The sequence below is a fragment of the Octodon degus genome, unplaced genomic scaffold (genome assembly GCF_000260255.1).
Source record: "Octodon degus isolate 3935 unplaced genomic scaffold, OctDeg1.0 scaffold00031, whole genome shotgun sequence".
NCBI classification, from domain to species: domain Eukaryota; kingdom Metazoa; phylum Chordata; class Mammalia; order Rodentia; family Octodontidae; genus Octodon; species Octodon degus.
In genome coordinates, this window is record NW_004524607.1 from 7066076 (window position 1) to 7084568 (window position 18493).

General features: G+C 39.4%; 1 protein-coding gene across 2 annotated transcripts in view; it reads left to right on the forward strand.

Annotated features, from left to right (window-relative positions):
* Amph (amphiphysin) overlaps positions 1-18493 on the forward strand; it is a 227983-nt gene that overhangs the window by 160476 nt on the left and 49014 nt on the right. For both annotated transcript variants that reach the window (XM_004629658.2, XM_023713540.1), the window contains exons 7-11: positions 366-451; positions 10633-10708; positions 11353-11435; positions 14326-14464; positions 15877-16005. In XM_004629658.2, the coding sequence (XP_004629715.1) occupies positions 366-451; positions 10633-10708; positions 11353-11435; positions 14326-14464; positions 15877-16005 (513 nt within the window). The remainder of the gene's footprint in view (positions 1-365; positions 452-10632; positions 10709-11352; positions 11436-14325; positions 14465-15876; positions 16006-18493) is intronic.

Genomic DNA, 18493 nt, shown 5'->3' on the forward strand with positions numbered 1-18493 from the left:
TTAGTGTTCCCAGTGCACTGGCATTTTCTTGGGTGAACACCCATGTCTGGAATGCAGAGCAGAGCTGCCTATGTGTTAAGAAGTTAGCATATTTTTGTTAATAAATGACCTAGTGAATAAATGAATCCACCAGGAACTACAGGGATAACCACTGTAATCAGTCTAGCTACCTATTTTAATGAATCTCAATGTTTTATGTTTAATTTAAAAAATTAAACATGATGTGGAAATTCACTAAATATCTCTCCTTCTAGAATTTTCTAGAATGCTGTAAGCTTCATCTGTTTTGCATTGAATGGTGCTCTTGGGTATAGGAGTGGCTTCTTTCCTCGTGTAAACAAACATATGTTATGTATTATTTCTAGGCAGAAGAGGAATTTCAGAAAGCACAGAAAGTGTTTGAAGAGTTTAATGTTGACTTACAAGAAGAGTTACCTTCACTGTGGTCAAGGTAAATGTGTTTTTATGTACAGCGTGCTTGCCCTCTTTAGATGCTGCGTACAAGTCAGTGTCCCTTACTTGGTGTGTATTGTCTAAACTGTCTTGGTGCTGTCCAGAGGAAGTACTCTACACCTACCCGTGTGGTACCTCCTTGCCACACATGCCTTTGAGCCTCTGGAAGATGGCTACTGTAACTGAAGAACTAAATTTTAATTTTATTTTTGCAGAACTGGGAGTTGAACTCAGGCCCTTGAGCTTGCCAGGGAAGTGCTTATTCTACTAGGCCATCTCCCTGGCCCCCTGAATTTTAAATTTAATATGTTTTATTTAAGTTCATTTAGCTTTAGATGGTCACATGTCCAGCAGCTGCTATATTGGATATGTTTCTCAGTTGGAAGAATCATGAGAAGAACTGCCTGTAATCACACATGTTACAGGAACAGTCTCTTAGCTTCTTGGAGGAACTTCCTTTATTGCAAGAGCTCATCTAGCCTTTCAATTTTGATGTTAAATCTTCTACTTTGAGCCCTGACTTTTTAACCTCCATTTCTAGTTCAGATATTAAATATTCTTCTTGTTTGCAAGTATTCTGCATTTTCAAGAAGTTAAGTTCATTTTTCATAGTTTGTTCTAATTTTCCTGCAGTGGTAGGATTAAAATGTTACCAGGCGAAGTGAGGACTGATGCTCCTACTAGAATTAGAACCCTATGACACCACACCAATAAACAGAACTGTATTAGCTATGGCACATTGCTTTAAGTAAGTTGTTCTGTCCTTAATCTCCAGACATCGGGTTTCCCCTAAGACCTTCCTTATGCCAGGTCTGGAGCTACCTAGATTTCAAGTATGTAAGCATTTTGAGTGTCTAGCCTGGAGTTTGTACATTTTTATGATCATCCTTAGTGCTTTCATATTTTTGCTAATAATATATACTCAGTATTAACTTTTGAACTGTGGAAATATCTATATGAGTTAGATCATTGTAAAATTGGCTTTTACACATAGCTTCAGTGATGTGTAAGACATGTATACTCATCCAGTGAAATTGTCTCATTGGTCACCTTCATTTGCTCATTTTTACAATACCTCCTTTTCTCTGTTTTTGTTATCATCATTAGCAAGTGTACTATATAGGTATACTTTTTAACTAGTACACTGGAAAACTAAGCTTTAGGCATAGCTTTGTTGAGAGGGGCAGCCTACTTACGGCTGTAGAAGATAATGAAATTACCTCATTAATCACCATATACTTAATCATTCAGCATGTGCATCTTTTTGTTTTGATACATGTTCATGACTGCATGGCCAGTGTCATGCATTATACCACAGGTTACATAAAAGATTCAAAGCATTAACTTCTGTTTCAGAGTTGAGCAATACAACTGGGGAGACTACATATGCATTTGTGAAATAACTTGAAAAACCGTGACTACTTGAAATCTCATTTCAGGCAGAGAATCTAGATATAGGTAGTGGTATTCATGGAAGGAAGTCATAGAAATGCTTTTAAATGCCGGCTTTAGGATTTATAAGCTTCACAACCTCAGGCAATGTAATTAGTGAGCAGGATTCTTAGCTTCCTTTATTGTAACATAGATACATCTGTAACTGTGATAGTGAGAGGCCATGTATGTAAAGAACTAGAAAAAGAAAGAACTAGAGTGTTATCTAACAAGGAGAAAGTATTCAGAAAATGGTCTCAGACAACACACACATATCACAGTTATTATGGTTGAGTAATTTAGGTATAATGAAGAAAAACACTATATAGAAAGAAAGACTAGGAACAGATTTTGATCAAAGGAGAGGTTCTTTTGGGGGGGTGGAACTGGGGATTGAACTCAGGCCCTTGTGCTTGCCAGGCAAGTGCTTATTCTACTGAGCTTTTTCCCCACCCACTCCCACCCCTCAAAGAGAGGATCTTGATTAACCAAACGACAGCATAGCCCAATGCTGGATTGCTTTAAAAAGCACTAAAATAATTATAATGTCTATGACTAGAAAAAGAAAAAAGTTCCTTTCCAATATCCTTCAGATACTCTCTTTGTTTTAAAATTCCTAAAAAGTTGTTCATGTTTTAAAGTATTTTGACAACTACTTTATTTTGAATAAGCAAATATGAGTTGGGAATAGTACACCATACAAGCCTGAAATAGTATTGTTCAATGCTAGTTTGGGATGCTTATAGAGATTACAAGGAAACAAATTACTTACTGGTGCAATTTATCTCATCAAGTTGGACAATTTGCTCAAAGGAATTACTTCATCATTATCAATTATCTATTAACTAGGGATATTATGTCCTAAGTGGAAGTATGAACACTGTAGTACACAAAACCTTTTTATGCAGTACTAGGCATTGGGCCCAAAGTCTAAGCTATATTCTCAGCCCTTTTGTTAGTTTTTAGATTGTTGTTAGTTTCTAGTTTTGAGACAAAGTCATACTCAGTTACCAAAGCTGGCCTTGAACTTGTGAACCTCTTACTTTATCCTCTAGAATAGCTGGGATTACAGATACACACACCAGGTGCCCAGTGCCCAGCTATATCCAAGGTCAATTTAAAAAGCAAGGCATAAGCAGTCACACTGTACAAAACAAAAATTCCTTTTTCAGCGTAAACAAATAGAATAACTGCCTTATTGTATGCAAATGTCAACTTGTGTTACGGATGGAATATATGTTAAGGATAATGATAACTCCAGAGAACCACTGGATGATGGGATGGGTAGTGCTGAAATCCTGCAGTATTGTTCATAATCACTTAGAGTGTTAGATGGAATATTCTTTGTGCCTGTTGTAGGTCCAGTTGAAATAACAGTGTTGTTCACATCCTCAATTTCCTTACCACTCTTCTCTCTAATTGCTCTATTCATTGTAGAACATGAAATGTTAAAGACTCACATCTCTCTTCAATTCTCTCAGGTTTTGCTTCATGTATTTTGGGATTCTAATGTTAAGCACACATGTGGTATGCTTGTGATTGCTATATCTTCTTAATGAATCAACTGTTTTATTTCCTCAAATGTCTTTCTTTGTCTCTAATAAAAAATTTGTCTATTGCATTGATACTAATCTACCCACCCCAACTCTGCTTTGGTTGTTCTTTGCATAATATATTTTTATGGGTTATTTTACTTTCAACCTATTTGCATCTCTGAATCAAAGATGTGTCTTCTGTATACTGTATTAAATTGGATCATGTGTGTGTGTGTGTGTGTGTGTGTGTGTGTGTGTGTGCACTCCACTCATTCTGACAACCTCTGCTTTCTGATTGATGTGCCTAATCCATTTGCCTTTAATGTGATTTCTGATAGTAGGGTTAGGTTTACTATTTTGCTAATTGCTTGTAGTGTGTCTTAGGTCGTTTTGTTCCTCTATTCCTCCACTGCTATCATGTATAGAGACTCATTTCTAAAGTTTTCATGTAAAAAAGAGAAATGAGCTATTGCCTAGAGGAGGGTGTAGGCTCACTTTCAAAAGAGGAAGTAGTAGGGTATGTTTATATGCTTTAAAGGTGCTTATAATTCATAAGAGATGATTGAGAAATATTGTTGTAAAGAGGATGATTCCAACGGGAATACTTGAACTAAGTCTTAAATATGAGTAAAGTCAGCATTTGGTGAAGAGAATGCCCAAAGTGGATAAGGAGCCTGGATGAAGGCAGGAGGAATAGAAGCAGATCTGAGGGTCATTAATTAGTTTAATGTAGTGAAAGATCAGAATGAGAGGGCCCAGGAGGGCCTTGCGGCCAAGAAACATGAGAGAGGCAGGGGTAGATTCATGCATTCATCAAATATTTATTGACCACCTATTGTGCACCAAGTTCTCTTTGAAGGGCTGAAAGATCCTTGATGATTTTATTTTCTTACAGCTTGTATTGAAGGGTAGGGTAAAGCAGGTACTGAGCCATGAAATTTAAAAAACTGAAATGTCACACAATAAATTCAAAGCAGAAAATGAGGAACATGATTAAATAGAGAGTAACACTGGGTGGATAACCAGCGCCACTAAATGACCATAGGATATATGAGGAAATTGGCTCCCAAAGACACAGATTATATGTAAAGAAAAGGAAAATTTGAAAAACTACTGGGTTCTGTTTTTCAGATGCTTACAGCTGTTCCTATGAAATGTGATCAAAACATACAGTGAATGTTTAAATTAAGCAAATATAATAAAAGATACATTTGCTTTTAATTACTCTCAAAACTCTTCCCATAACTTGGAACATGCTTATCCTATCCCTTTTGCCACTGTCTGAAGCAGTTCTGGAGATCTTCTTTTGTGAGTGTCTTGTTTTTTTGTTTTGTCTTTGTTTTTTTCTACCAGGGATCAAACTCAGAACCTTGTGCTTGCCAGCCAAGCACTGTGCCACTTCCACAAGAGCCCTTGTGCCACAAGGGCCGAGCTATCTCCCCGGCTCTTGTGAATGTCTTTAATAATGGTGTCATGGCTTCCCTGATGTCCTAACTCAGTTCGAAACCTTTATCTATCATGGTTGTCTTGGCTTTGAGGAAGAATTGGAAGTTACATGATTCCAGATTGGAAGATTAATATGACAGATAAGGATATACTGTAAGACTTTGTTTTCTGTTTTTTGTTTTTCTTTTTTTGTGGAACCAGGAGTTGAACTCAGGCCCTTGCACTTGCCAGGAAAGTGCTTATTCCACTGAGCCATCTCCCTGGCCCCCTGTAAGACTTTTACTTCACAGAAATTATCATAAATGTTTTAAATCAATTAACAACATTGGGACAACAATGACAGCTCAACTAAAGACACTCATAAAAGAGGACTTCCGGAACTTCTTCAGAAAATGGCAAGACTAAGGGAATAAGTGTTTTTGAAATGAAGGGGGGATGTTCTGAGGTGACTTAACTGTAGGTTTTCTTTTAGTGTAATAAACATTTTAAATTTAAGTATTTACTGTATATTTCAGTATCCCTTTGTATGGCATTAGATATAAAAGTGCAAAAGAGAGTTAAAAGTCATTTCTATATGAATAGAAATTATGTTGTGAGAATTGATGATGTAGGTCGCAGGACAGATCACGAGGCAAGATTAAGGCCTTTGAGAACCCCAATATTCAAGGAATGTGCAGAAGAAGAGGACTCTGCAGAGAAACCTAAGAAGAATTAATCATCAAGACATATGGTTTCTTAGAAGAACTGTGTCACAAAAGGAAGAGGATTTTTAAAACAAGGAACTGCCAAGTATGTCATCTACAGTAGAAAAATCAAGAAGATGAGGATGAAAAATGGAGACTTCCAGAGATGACCCAACTGACAGTGGGGCCAGAACCTTGAATACAGGTACTGGAGACTTCAGGGGAGATGAGGAAGTAGAGGCAGCGGATCTTGACTGCCATGGGAAGGAGGAACGGTAGCCGTAGAAAGATGATAGGGAGAGAGAAGCCTTTGGAACATAGCTGCCGTCATTTTGTGAAAATGGCAGTGCTAATTGCAAAGGAGAGGATTTAAGATTGAGAATATGCGGAGCAAGGAGGAAATAAGGACAAGGTGGGAAGATGTTCGTAGGACAACACAATCTTGAGGGCTGTGCGGTGGGGTCTTCACTTGGTAAAACAAAAAGCAGGGACGGTGGCCTAGAAGGAAAGGAGCATCGGCATCAAGAGATTAAAATATGGTGAACCAGCCTGGAAGTATAAAGAAGGGATCTCACGGCTTGAGAAATCAGCTCAGTGAATGTCCCTGAATCATCCCATTTCAGAGATGTGTAGTTGGATGGCAAGATATAGGCTTTGCAGGCAGCAGGGTGTGTATAAATAAGATGTTGGGGTCATGAGCTTCAGGCTTATTTTTCATTGTGTAGTCATATGGATGTTGAGATCTGTTGTGTTAGGATTAGAATAGGGTGAAGGAGAGACAGGGAAGCCACAGAGGTAGATTGCTCGGTGAATGGGGTATTGGGTGCAGCTTAAAAGCTGGTGGGTGAGCTGTGGAAGGTCAAATGCACAGGCCTGAAGTCTCAGAAGGGTGATGTCAGTGGGCTCAGGGCTCAGAGTCTGGGGAGAGCTAAGAGAAAATGGCTCTTTTTGTCACTTTCTCCATGGTAAGCAGGATGGCAGAGGATTCTTGTTTTAACAAAGTTTTATTCAGGAGTATTTATTAGGATTTTGTTTGTTATAATGAAACATCAATTAATATAAGTCAATAAACTTCAGTGACCTCCCCCCTTCTATACCAACCTACTGTTTTAATGTAACACACCATTGGAAAAACCTTAGCCTGTCCACTCTAGCAGTGCTTACAGCTGGCTCCAGCCCCTTACTTCCTTCTGTCAGCTCCTTTAGCTATTTGTGCCCATTCTCACACATTTTTGATATTTAATCACAGATGGCTATTGATAGCTCCTGAACAGCCACTTATGACTTTTAATTTGCTCTGTACCTTTCAATTTAATCCCATTGAAAGTATGAACAGAGCATATGTCTTAATCAGCTCTCTTGGGGCTCCTCCAAGGGTCTTTTATATCCATAGCTGTTAAGAGTAACTGTTTCCAATGAATATGGCTCTAGAGAAGCTGCCACATATCAGGCCCCAGAAAGACTTCTCTGCAGAGTTCTGGAAAATAATGCTGAGAAAACTAGCTTTCCACATGCTGAAGACTAAAAGTACACTCATGTCTATCACCAGGCATTAAATTAAATCAAAATAGATCAAAGAAGATCTAAATATTAAGACTGAAATACTAGATCTGCTGAAAGAGAGAGTAGCTAGAACTCTTGAAGACATAGGTATAGGCAAAGGTTTCATGAAAAAAAAAACACCCATTGCATAGGAAATAATATAAAGAATCAACCACTGAGAGCTCATCCTATTGAAAAACTTTTACAGAGCAGAAGAAATCACCAAGACAGTGCAAAGACAATCCACTGATCAGGAAAATAGTTTAGCTAGTTGTCCCTCAGACAAAGGACTGATATTTAGAACATATAAATAATTAAAAAGCCCACCCAACTTAAAGACCCAACCCAGAAGTGGGTATCTGAGATGAATACACATTTCTCAGGTGAAAAAATATGAATGACAAATAAGTACATAAAAATATGTTCCACATCACTGGTTATTTGAGAGACGCACATTAAAACAATGCTGAGATTCCATCTCCAGAAAGCTTGGTTATCACCAAGAAATCAACCAATAACAAATGCTGGAAGAGCTGCAGAGAAAAAGGAACACTTCTTGACTCTGGCAGGGGTCAAACTGGTGCAACCACATTGGAAATCAGTGTGGAGTTTCCTCAGAAAGCTAGTATTAGAGATCCCACTTTGACCTGGCTGTTCTCTTTCTGGGTATCTTCCTAGGATTAAAAACACCATACCACATTGATATATGTAGGCCCATATTTATAGCAGCACAATTTATAATTAGAAACAACCCAAATGTGCATCAACTGAGAAATGGATGAAAACGATATGGAGGGTTTTTTCTATAAAGAAGTACGGCTCAGCCATCAAGAAGGATAAATTTGAGATATTTCTAGTAAATGGATGTACCTTGGCACCATACTCTTAAGTGAAACCAATTGGACACACATGTACAAATACTGTGCTGTCTTCGTGGCGTGAGAAACTGAAAAGAGTAAATAAAGACTCAAATGTATATTAGACATTGTGAAATGGGAAAAAATAGTGCAAAAAGGAAGGGGAACTAGGGAGGGGGAAGAGGGAAGGAAGGAAGGGAAAGGGGAAAATGATGAAAGAAGGATAAAATAGAAACAACGCTTCACAAATAATGGACAGAGGGGTTGAAAGGAGGGCAGGGAGTTGGGGAAGAAAGAGGATGCAAGATGCATCATGTGCAGGTAAAAACTCCCTATGATGACTCTGGTCATTATACATATGTAAATTGTACCAATAAACTTAATAAAAAGGAATGGTCTGTGTATACTCAGTATAGATGCAGGGTTTTTTTTCCCCTAAAATGTCTGATCAATGGTTAGTTGAATCAGAGGATGAGAATCTGTGGGCATAGGGATACAGTTGTATGCACACATCTCTCTGTATGAGCAACTATATGATTTGAAATCTATTAAAAGAAAAATGCGTGGAATTGTGGTCATGTATTCACTGTGGTAGTAGGAAATTAAAATTAAACATAACATGGTAGGAACTTAAGGTACAAGTCAGCCATGGGGGCAGTTAAGTCTTATTGATGCTGTGGATTTACCACTGTTGTTATTTGGCTTCTGAATCTCTAACTTGGACTAAATCACTTACTGCCAGCACAAAGCTTGGTGGCACTAAAATACAAGATACATGCTTAAATACCATTTCTCATCAAATACACCATGATATTCTATGTATTTTCCTCATTTTGGGTTCAGATATTGGTTCTCCACATACTAACTGCATGACCTTAAACAATTAATCTTTCTGTGTCTTAGCTTTTCTGGTAAACTGGGACCACCATTGCAGGGGGTAGTTTTAAGAAATAAGGAAGCATACTAACATCACTAGAGAGCTAGTGGTCCTATTAGTTTTGATAACAATAGCACATTAGAATCCTTCTCACTGCAAGGCATAACTTATCTAGAAGTTTGTTTTCTTTTCTTTTTTTCTTTGCCTTTCTTTCTTTCTTTCTTTCTTTCTTTCTTTCTTTCTTTCTTTCTTTCTTTCTTTCATTTATTCATTCTTTCATTTGTTCATTCTTTCTTTTATTCTTTCTTTTGTATTTTGGGCAGGGTCTCACTACACAGCTCTGACTCATAGTGATCCTCCTGTTTTCAGCCTCCCTAGTGCTGGCATTACAGGTGTGTGCCACCATGCTTCCATGCTTGGACTCAGTTGCTGGCTCGGCATGTCCAGGGGCAATGGCAGCATGGCATGTGGTGCCGGAGATCAAACCCGGGCCCCTGCGCTTACCTAAGCAGGTGCCTAGTCTCCTGAGCTATCTTGCTGGCCCTGGAAGTTCATTTTCTTCGTGTGTTTTTATCTCATTATGCAAATGTGCCTACTGTGTACAGGCCTATCTCATGCCTGAACGTATAAGTACTCTGAGTAGATGCTATTCCATACGTTAGATCTAACTAGACTTTCAGAAACCTCAGTCCTTACTTGATTCTTGAGTGAGACTTAGAATCTAATTAAACAATCTAGGTGCCACGGTTAGTTTTGAGAGTACTATCAAAACAAGCACATGAATTAAAGTAGTCATGGGGAGATAGCTCAGTGGCATAAGCACCTGCCTGGCAAGTGCAAGGTCCAGAGTTTGATCCCCAATACCAAAAAAAAAAGATTCAGAATTAAAGTAGTCATTTTCTTAGAGGTATCCAGAAAGATTATAATAATATATAGTGCAAAGATATATCACTTAGAGACATTGGGAACTTATCTGGGGTCCATATGGCTGGTGGAGTTAGTCTTAGGGACCTAAAATAAAGACGCATTGTGATTTTGCTCACTATGACTTTTGCTTAACAATTGCCTCTATGTGTTTTCCATCTCCCTCTAGCATATAGATCTGGGAGCTTAAGAATGTAACACTGAAGCTAAACTACCTGTGTTTTATACAAATGAAAAATGACTTTCTTAATCTCAGAAGTTTTCAAGATACTCGGCTAAAACATAAACAACTTCTCAGAATAGTTCTTCCTAAAGTGTTAAACCAGCAACATCAATGTCACCTAGAAACTTGCTGGCAATGCGGATCCTCGATCTGCCACCCAGTCCCACTGAATCAGAAGCACTCACCCCCACATTCCTTGTTGATCTTACTATACACCTAAATGTGTGAGCCATAGGGTCAACCAGATAGCTCAGTGGACTACAGCACCTACTTTGGCAAGCTCAGGTACCTGGGTTTGGGCATTGTAGCACATGCCTGTAATCCCAGCGCTGAGGAGGCTAAAAACAGGAGGATCGACAGGAGTCTGAGCTGTGTTGTAAGACCCTTTACCAAATAAATAAATGAAAAAACAAAATAACCTGTAAGCCACTGTCTTAGAGTAGTAAATGAATTTTAGGAGAGGCTGTGCTTTGTGCCAAAAACAACTTTTTGGTCCTTGACAGGTAAGAAGTTGTGTTAATTCTGAGTTGCTTCATTTCATTTGATGTTACTAAAAATCACATAAATAAAACTAAATGTGTTCAGTGCATTTTATTGCTATGAAAATGTTCTTTACTAACTGTTCTCTCTTTTCTTCTTTCTTTGTATTTCTGCATGGTAGACGGGTTGGATTTTATGTTAACACTTTCAAAAATGTTTCCAGTCTAGAGGCCAAGTTTCATAAGGAAATTGCAGTGGTGAGTAATGCTGATTTCTTTTCCATATGAAATACAAAGGAAGATTTATTTCAGAGGCAAATTAATTGGCTCGGCATTATCCCAGGTATTCCTCCTTTAGCATGTCTTATAATAGTGGTGCACTTACTCTGTGTAATATTTGTAAAGCTTCTTCTAGTGACTTCATAGTTTCTATGTATTTTGGAGATTTTGCCACAGTCCCCAAGAAAGGAAACCTTGTTTTTCTTTTCACTCTTTTTGTGAAGTCAGGATTCCAAGTAGTTTCTCAGACCAATGCAAAAGTAGTTTCAAAATATTCAGAAAATCAGCAGCTGTATTGTAGACTGATGTTTTCTAGTTCAATAGATTAGTTGTGGTACTGTTTCTAATGGAGTAGAAAAGCAGCAGGCTTTTGTTTTGTGTTGTGTACTCTAGTGAATAAATATATATTGATTATTTTAAAAAGATTTTTGTGTTTAGTTTGTTTTGGTTTTGATGTGGATTTTACATTTGGATCGTAAAAAGAATTTCAAGTATCTTAAGACCACCATAATTCTCTTAAGAGTCTCAGTTTCTCAATAAACAGCTTCTCTTTTGGGGAACATACACTGTACCGGCACCAAGATGACTAACAGCTAATAGACAAGTGGTCTCTGTCCCTTTAGCTTTGCCACAAGCTGTATGAAGTGATGACAAAACTGGGTGACCAGCACGCCGACAAGGCCTTCACCATCCAAGGCGCCCCCAGGTAAGCCAGTGCTCTTGGAGCAGGCTTCACTTCATCCACCTTTAACACGGTGGTGGTTGAAATTTCTGCATTCTGTGGGTAAGTCGCAGCTACATTAACTTGATGTTTCTTCATCAGTAAAAGTCTAAAAGGAGCCTCTCTATCAAACAACTGATGCCAACCTTAGCTCAGTGGTTTCACATTTACTTCTGGCTTTCAGATGTCCCACAAGTGTTCTTGTGGCCACAACAGAATCATAGTCTCTGCCTCTATCTATCTGTTTCTGTCTCTGTCTCTGTCTCTGTCTCTGTCTCTGTCTCTGTTTCTGTCTGTCTCTATCTTTCTCTATCTCTCTGTCTCTGCCTCTCTCTGTCTTTCTGTCTCTGTCTCTGTCTCTCTTTCTGCTTTACATGGATCCTGACAGCAATACTAATATATAATTTCTATATCCACACGTTACTTTCTCTAACAAAGAAAAAATAATTCCCCAAAACTAATAAAGACAGTCAGTACTGGTTTTTATCTCAGCTACTGATGTTTGTAACAAATCCATATGGGGAAAGTAGAGAAGTAGGTGAGGCCCTTCCAGCATCTTCAGTGGCTTGCCCCTGCTTTGTTATCGATTCATTGCATGTGGCTGCTGTGAACATGGAGCCGTGTGACCCTCAGGCGAACTGTCTGTCCTGCCAGGGTTTGGTTCCATGCCAATTTTATTCCATGATTTTAGCATTGCTTTCATTCCATCCTCTCAGGCCCTGCGTGCTCAAGGAATGTAGGTTAGCCGATCTGGAGGCTGGAGAAGATCCAGCTTTCAGCCGGCTGCAGTTAACATGATTTATTTTCCTTGAATAAGTCCAATTTAACCTCTCTGGCTAAATATCTCATTATTTTCAAATCAATAAAAAAGTAATATACTATTCAGCTAAATGGATTTTAAGGTAATACAGAGTTCTGGCTTCCTATGTTTGTGATTTTAATATCAGTGCACACAAAAAGCACACAGTCTTATACATGCCCTAGCATTCACTTGCATTAGTGTCTGGATGCCTCTGGAAAATGCTGGCTTCCTTATTCTAAGACTTACAATCTCTGCTATGCTTATTCCACTAAGAGGGCAGTAAAGATATCTTTTCCCTATAAAAGTAAGAGCATTATATAAAAACATAGGAAGCCAAGCTGATGTGTCAATTTAGTTATTTCATTGTTGGGCTAAGCACAAAAGAAGAGTTAGAGTAGGAACATCAAAGTGACTTTAGGATGTTTCAAAACTGAAGTACGATAAAAATTAAGGGTTGTCCCCTTAGGTGGTAATGCAAAGGACAGATGCGCTTAACCGTTCCAGTGTTGTTGAATCAGATGAAGTGAGGAAAATTCAAGTTATGACTACTTAACCATTGTCCCTTTAATTTTTTCCAATGTCCTCTGCAGAACGAGGTGGTGAGTAATTTGGAGAGCTCTCTACAGAGCATAGATTGGGGCTGTTTTCAATCATGGGCCACGAGTGCTGGCGCATAGCCCCAATCTTGTGGCCTGTGCATTCCCTGAAGGACCCAGTTCCCTTGGTGCTTGGATATGTAGACATACTGCTGTGCATCTGCTTTTTTATTTTAGGCTATAGATTCTGTTCTTTCTAGCTGTAAACTTTAGACATTCTTAGAAAGTAAGATGTGTCTCAAGTACTGTCTTAGTCATTGAGCTTAGCTGTCCCCCATCCTCTGGCCTGGTGCCAAGAACATTGTGGATCCTCAGTAAACATCACTGAATCTCATCAGTGGAAGAATGTATTTTCACTGTTCAAGGTGTCTAAGTTGAGTCATTGTTTTGTACAGTGTAAAAAGTAATAACTAATATATTTAACTCTAAATGATATCAGCAAGCACATTTCTACAAAAGCTTTGTTCATAAATGCTTAATATGCCTTGGAATATAAAAAATATAGTTTTCTGAGTAGAATTTTCCGTAACATATGACCTACTGAGTTTCTCTTGTTGATCAAATGTGAAACCACTTAAATTAATTCAGCTTAGGCTGGGAAGATTCTTTAGTGCTTGCTTGGTATAATGGATAGACGAGAAGTATGTATAACTAAGACCTAAATTCGGATCCATTCAATCAGTGGTCCCAACCGTTATTGTTATTGTTTTTGTTATTATTACTATTATTATTGGCTCCAGGGACTGGTTTCCCAGAAGACACCTTATCCGTGGATGAGGGGATGGGTTGGGGTAGAGAAAGAGATGGTTTGGGGATGATTATTTATCGTACATTCAAACCTCTTTGCTGATTTTCATTTGTATCTGCAACTGCCCCCCAAAGCTAGCAGCACCACCTCAGCTCCACCCCAAATTGTCAGGCATTGGATTCTCAAAAGGGTCTTGCTACCTAGACCCCCACCTGCACAGTTTGCAGGAGGTTCTAGTTCCTATGAGAATGAAACGCTCCACTGGTCTGACAGGAGATGGAGCTCAGGTGGTGAGGAGCCACTGCAAATACGAATGAATCTTTTCCAGCTTGTTTGCCAGTCCTGCTGGGCATCCTAGGCTATTCATGAGCAGTGAACCTCTACTGATCAGTGACCCAGGCCTGGGAAACCCTACCCTAAGTCACTGAGGGATGCTAGGGTTTTTGTTTTAAACATGGCTTTGTTCCACTCTTCTTCCCTGTAAGTGGGGACAATGATGCATAACTACTGTAAAGACAGATAATAAAGGACCAGGATCTGGCTCACAGACTATAGGAAGTAGCACCATTGATCAGCATCACTGTGACTCACAACCAAACTAAGCTGGAAGCAGATAGTTGGGTAACAGACAGTACCTATTAAGCATTAAAATTTCTGTGTCATGGAGCATCCCAGATCAAATGAATCCCATTTCTCAGAAGGTCTCTTGCTTAATTCATGTTCATGTAGTGACTCAGGACCTCTACGCATTGCAAAGACCCCGTCGCCTCCTGAAGAGCCTTCGCCACTGCCCAGCCCAACAGCCAGTCCCAATCACACGCTAGCACCTGCATCTCCAGCCCCGGCACGGCCCAGGTCACCTTCACAGGTAAGGGGAGAGCACAGGTATTGGGGAGTAAAGGAACTCATTGTGCTAACCATTAAGACCTCTATCTCTTTTTATTGTTTAACTTTAATATTTCTGATGGAGCTCAGTGTTTGAATCTCTTGAAATTTAACACTTCAGTTTCTTTAATTTAGCTTGCCTACCTCCTCTCCTATTTCCTGTCCTCAAAATCCTCTTTCAGGAGTGGAAGTATAGCTCAGTGGAAGAGTCGTTGCTTAGGATATATGAACCCAGGCTTAAATTCATACTGCTCAGTCTTTAAAGATTCCATGAAACCCTTTCCCTAGCACTTTTGACTATACTTAGTGCAGAACGACCAATGAATGCTTAATGTGCCATTTCATGTTAGTAGTTCCTTGAGAAAGTTATATAAATCAAACGATTGAAAATGAGACAGTGAAGGCCAGGCAAAAATGATAAAGAGAAAAACTTCCTATCCTTATTTTTCCTACTTTGAATGAAATTAAGTTCCTATGGGAACATTTGAAGTTCCTAATCCAGTGAAAGTGTTGGTGAAGACAATAAGCTAAGGAGAGACATGTGTGCTAGACAGACCTGTTTTATCTCAGAATTCTGAGTGGGAAGTGAGATGGAAGTTGTTGATGTTGATTTCAAAGATTCAAAACAAAAGTTTGCTGATTTTAGTTTTAAAATTCTATTCTATTGCTGAAAGGAGAAAGCCTAAGGTGTAATTTAGCGAAGATATGGCTTTAGCATAACCTTAAAGGGCCTACAGCCCTGCCTGTGCTTGTATTGTGATAAATAGATTATTTATTAGTCTAGAATCTGCCATTTTATAGGTTATTTGTTATTTTCCAATCACTGAGACAAAGTACCTGCCATCCACTACCTAAGAGAGGTTCATTTCGGCTGGTAGTTTTCAGGGGTGCAGTTCATGTTTGGCTGACTCCAAGGTAGAAATGACACAGTGGAAGGGAATGGTGGAGAAATGTATGCTCATCTCAGAGCACCAAGATGGCAGAAGGAGAAGGGAGGGTCAACGGCAAGATATCCCTTCCGGGTCACACCTCTTGTGACCTCTGACCAGACCCCACCTTCTAACAGCACACCTAGCCCTGAACCCACTGATGTCTGTACATCTGTCATGATCCAATCAGCAGTCACCTTCCAAAATCCACCTCTGAACACAGGAAACTTTAGGAGGACACCCTAGATCTAAAGCATAGCATGTAGCCTGAGGTCTTCCTGTGAAACTATAGTTTGTTGGTGGTCAGGGAGCCACTCACCTAGACAACATTCTTGAGCTCCTCCAGTAGGGGCATTTCTGTACAAAGATAAAAGTTTCAGCGTTCCATTTGTCTACCTAGTTTTCTTGATGTGACTTTTCTTTATGGCTTACCTGCTCTTGAATGTTTATATTTGGTGCTTCCTAGACAAGGAAAGGGCCACCTGTCCCACCTCTGCCAAAAGTCACCCCAACAAAGGACCTGCAGCAGGAGAATATCATCAATTTCTTTGAGGACAACTTTGTTCCAGAAATCAGTGTGACAACACCTTCCCAGGTGAGTGTCCGGCATAGGAACAGGATACTTATGAGAAAATCATGGTGGCCTACGGTCCTAGCCCTCAGGGAAGCTGAGCTGGGAGGATTGCAAGTTTGAGCCTAGCCTGAAGTAATTTAGCAATTTAGTGAGACCATGTTTCAAATTAAAAAAGGGTCTGGAGCTAGGTCTGTGCAAAGGTCCTGGGTTCAATTTCTAGTACCAAAGAAAGACAGAGTGAATGAATGAATGAATGAATGAAAGAGAAAAGAAAAGAAAAGGAGAGGAAAGAAAGGAAAGAGAAAAGAAAGTACTATGGTAGAGAGACATTTTGGGGTTAACTCTAGAGAATGTGGCAGATTTTAGAGCCAGAAATATAATCTTAATTGTCACTCAGTCTTGTTTTAATTACTTTGTAGTTCTAAAGCATTCTTAAGTAGGATGTATATAGAATTTAAATACTCTTATTTTTATTAAGAGCAGTGCATAATATGCATAGAAAGTTGAAAATACCTTGAAAAGCATAAAATAAAATAATAAGCAATAAGTAAATAAATGTTGGTTTATTTTGTTTTAAACTTTTTCTCTAAGTACACATCTATTCTGTAGCAAAGAATTTAGAATGTGTTGTCATATAATTGTGAATTTCTACTGGAGTTCCAGCAAGCATTTTTACTTGTCAAGATAATGTCTCTGTGAAACGATACTTGCTCGTGGTATTCTATTAACTGCATGTGCACACCCCTGATGGCTGCCACATGTTACTTCCAATTGCCTTGTTCCTTTTGAGGAATGTTGGTGAATCCCTCTATATGTTAATTCCTGTTTGTTCCTTCCATTATTTCTTTTATATTGGCCCAGTAGCAAAGCTCTACCATTTATATGACTGGCAAAGTGGGAATGCCTGAGCACCTTCTGCTTTTGAAGACACCTGGGCCACCTTTTCTGGCGGCAGTCACCTGCACATCCATCCATGCAGCAGGCTGCTTTGTCTCCTAGGCTCCAGAATAGTTGTGGCTGCTAGAACCTCTCCTAATGCTACTGAAGCTATCTTTGTTTTGAGCGCTAGTCCCCAGAGAAGCCCCACCCATATCATTGCCTCTGGGGATCGAAGTAATAGTTGCATTTTTCAGGAGGTGCTAAGACAATATAGCAGTTACTGTGTGCGTGAGTAGTGTTGAATGTCCTGCTTGTAGTCACAACCCATTGATAACAGCACAGGTAGTGAAGCGAAAACAATAATAAACCCAGACAATCAAAACTCAGCAGTGCAGTGGTGGATCATAATTCTTCATCGCTTTCAAGGATATTTATCATTAGACGTGGGGCTTTGGGCCATTATCTTCTGTTGTTTGTACAGGATGCTCAATTTGAGAAGTCCACTAAGTTGTGAAGTGTGCATTAGCAGTTTCTTTGAGAAGGGAATTGTATGTTTATCAGTACAGATGCAAATTATATGACTAGGGACATAAAGATGCTACCATGGAGGGTTGTATTAGAGCCAAAGATCTTACCCAAAACTAGCAGGCTGCCCTGCCACTGAACTTTCACATCTTTAATTTCCAAGTTGTACAGTCCTTTGTAGTTGCTACCAATTTCATTCTCTCTCTCTCTCTCTCTCTCTCTCTCTCTCTCTCTCTCTCTCTGTCTCTCTGTCTCTGTCTGTCTGTCTGTCTCTCGCTACATGAATTTATACACTGACTGTACTTTACAGTCATAATGCCCTTTGCTTGGTTGCTTTACATGGGTCCTCCACGAGCACCCTCTCAGTTCCATCACAACTGAAGACTTTGGCTTTCTCAAGTGCTGGGTACTTAGCTGAGGGTCTCCTTCTTTAGGCAACAGGGCAGCCCAAGTGGCTAGAATGTGATAAACAGACTATTTCTGGAGTGAAGATGAGGTTCACGAGCATTCTTTCTTGTTAAATATTTTTTATTTGAAATTGCTGGCTCCCAGATAAGGACCCTTTATGTTGGGAGAAGTGGGAATCAAAGCACTTCAGAAAATTACAAACTCAGGAGAGTACCCTAAGGCCTGCTGGCAGCATTAACCTTCACTTGTGTTGCTGTGTACAGGCAATGGGGAGTTTAGATCAGGGTGGGGGAGCCAGAAAAGGGAACCTTTGAGAAGTTCAGCACCAGTTCTTACCTGGGCTTTACTGGTGATTTGGGTAGGACCCCAAAGTGCTTCTTTACCTGTGCCTTTCACAGTTGGCTGCTGTAGGCCATGTCTGTAAGCCTGCAGCTGACTTTGAAAAATCGACTCACCATAGACTCTGTGCATGTCATAGGAGGCTCCACTTCATTTGTGTTCTTTTCTTTCAATCTGGTAATGCTGTAGAACATTCATTGTTATTTTTCTGAATTTGAGAACCATCCTCATTTCAGCAGCTGGACCACAGAGTATTATGTGAAGTGTCTCTGTCCACTAAGTGGTCTCATCTTGTGTCCATACTTGCAAGAACCAGGAGAGTATGTGTGTGTGTGTGTGTGTGTGTGTGTGTGTGTGT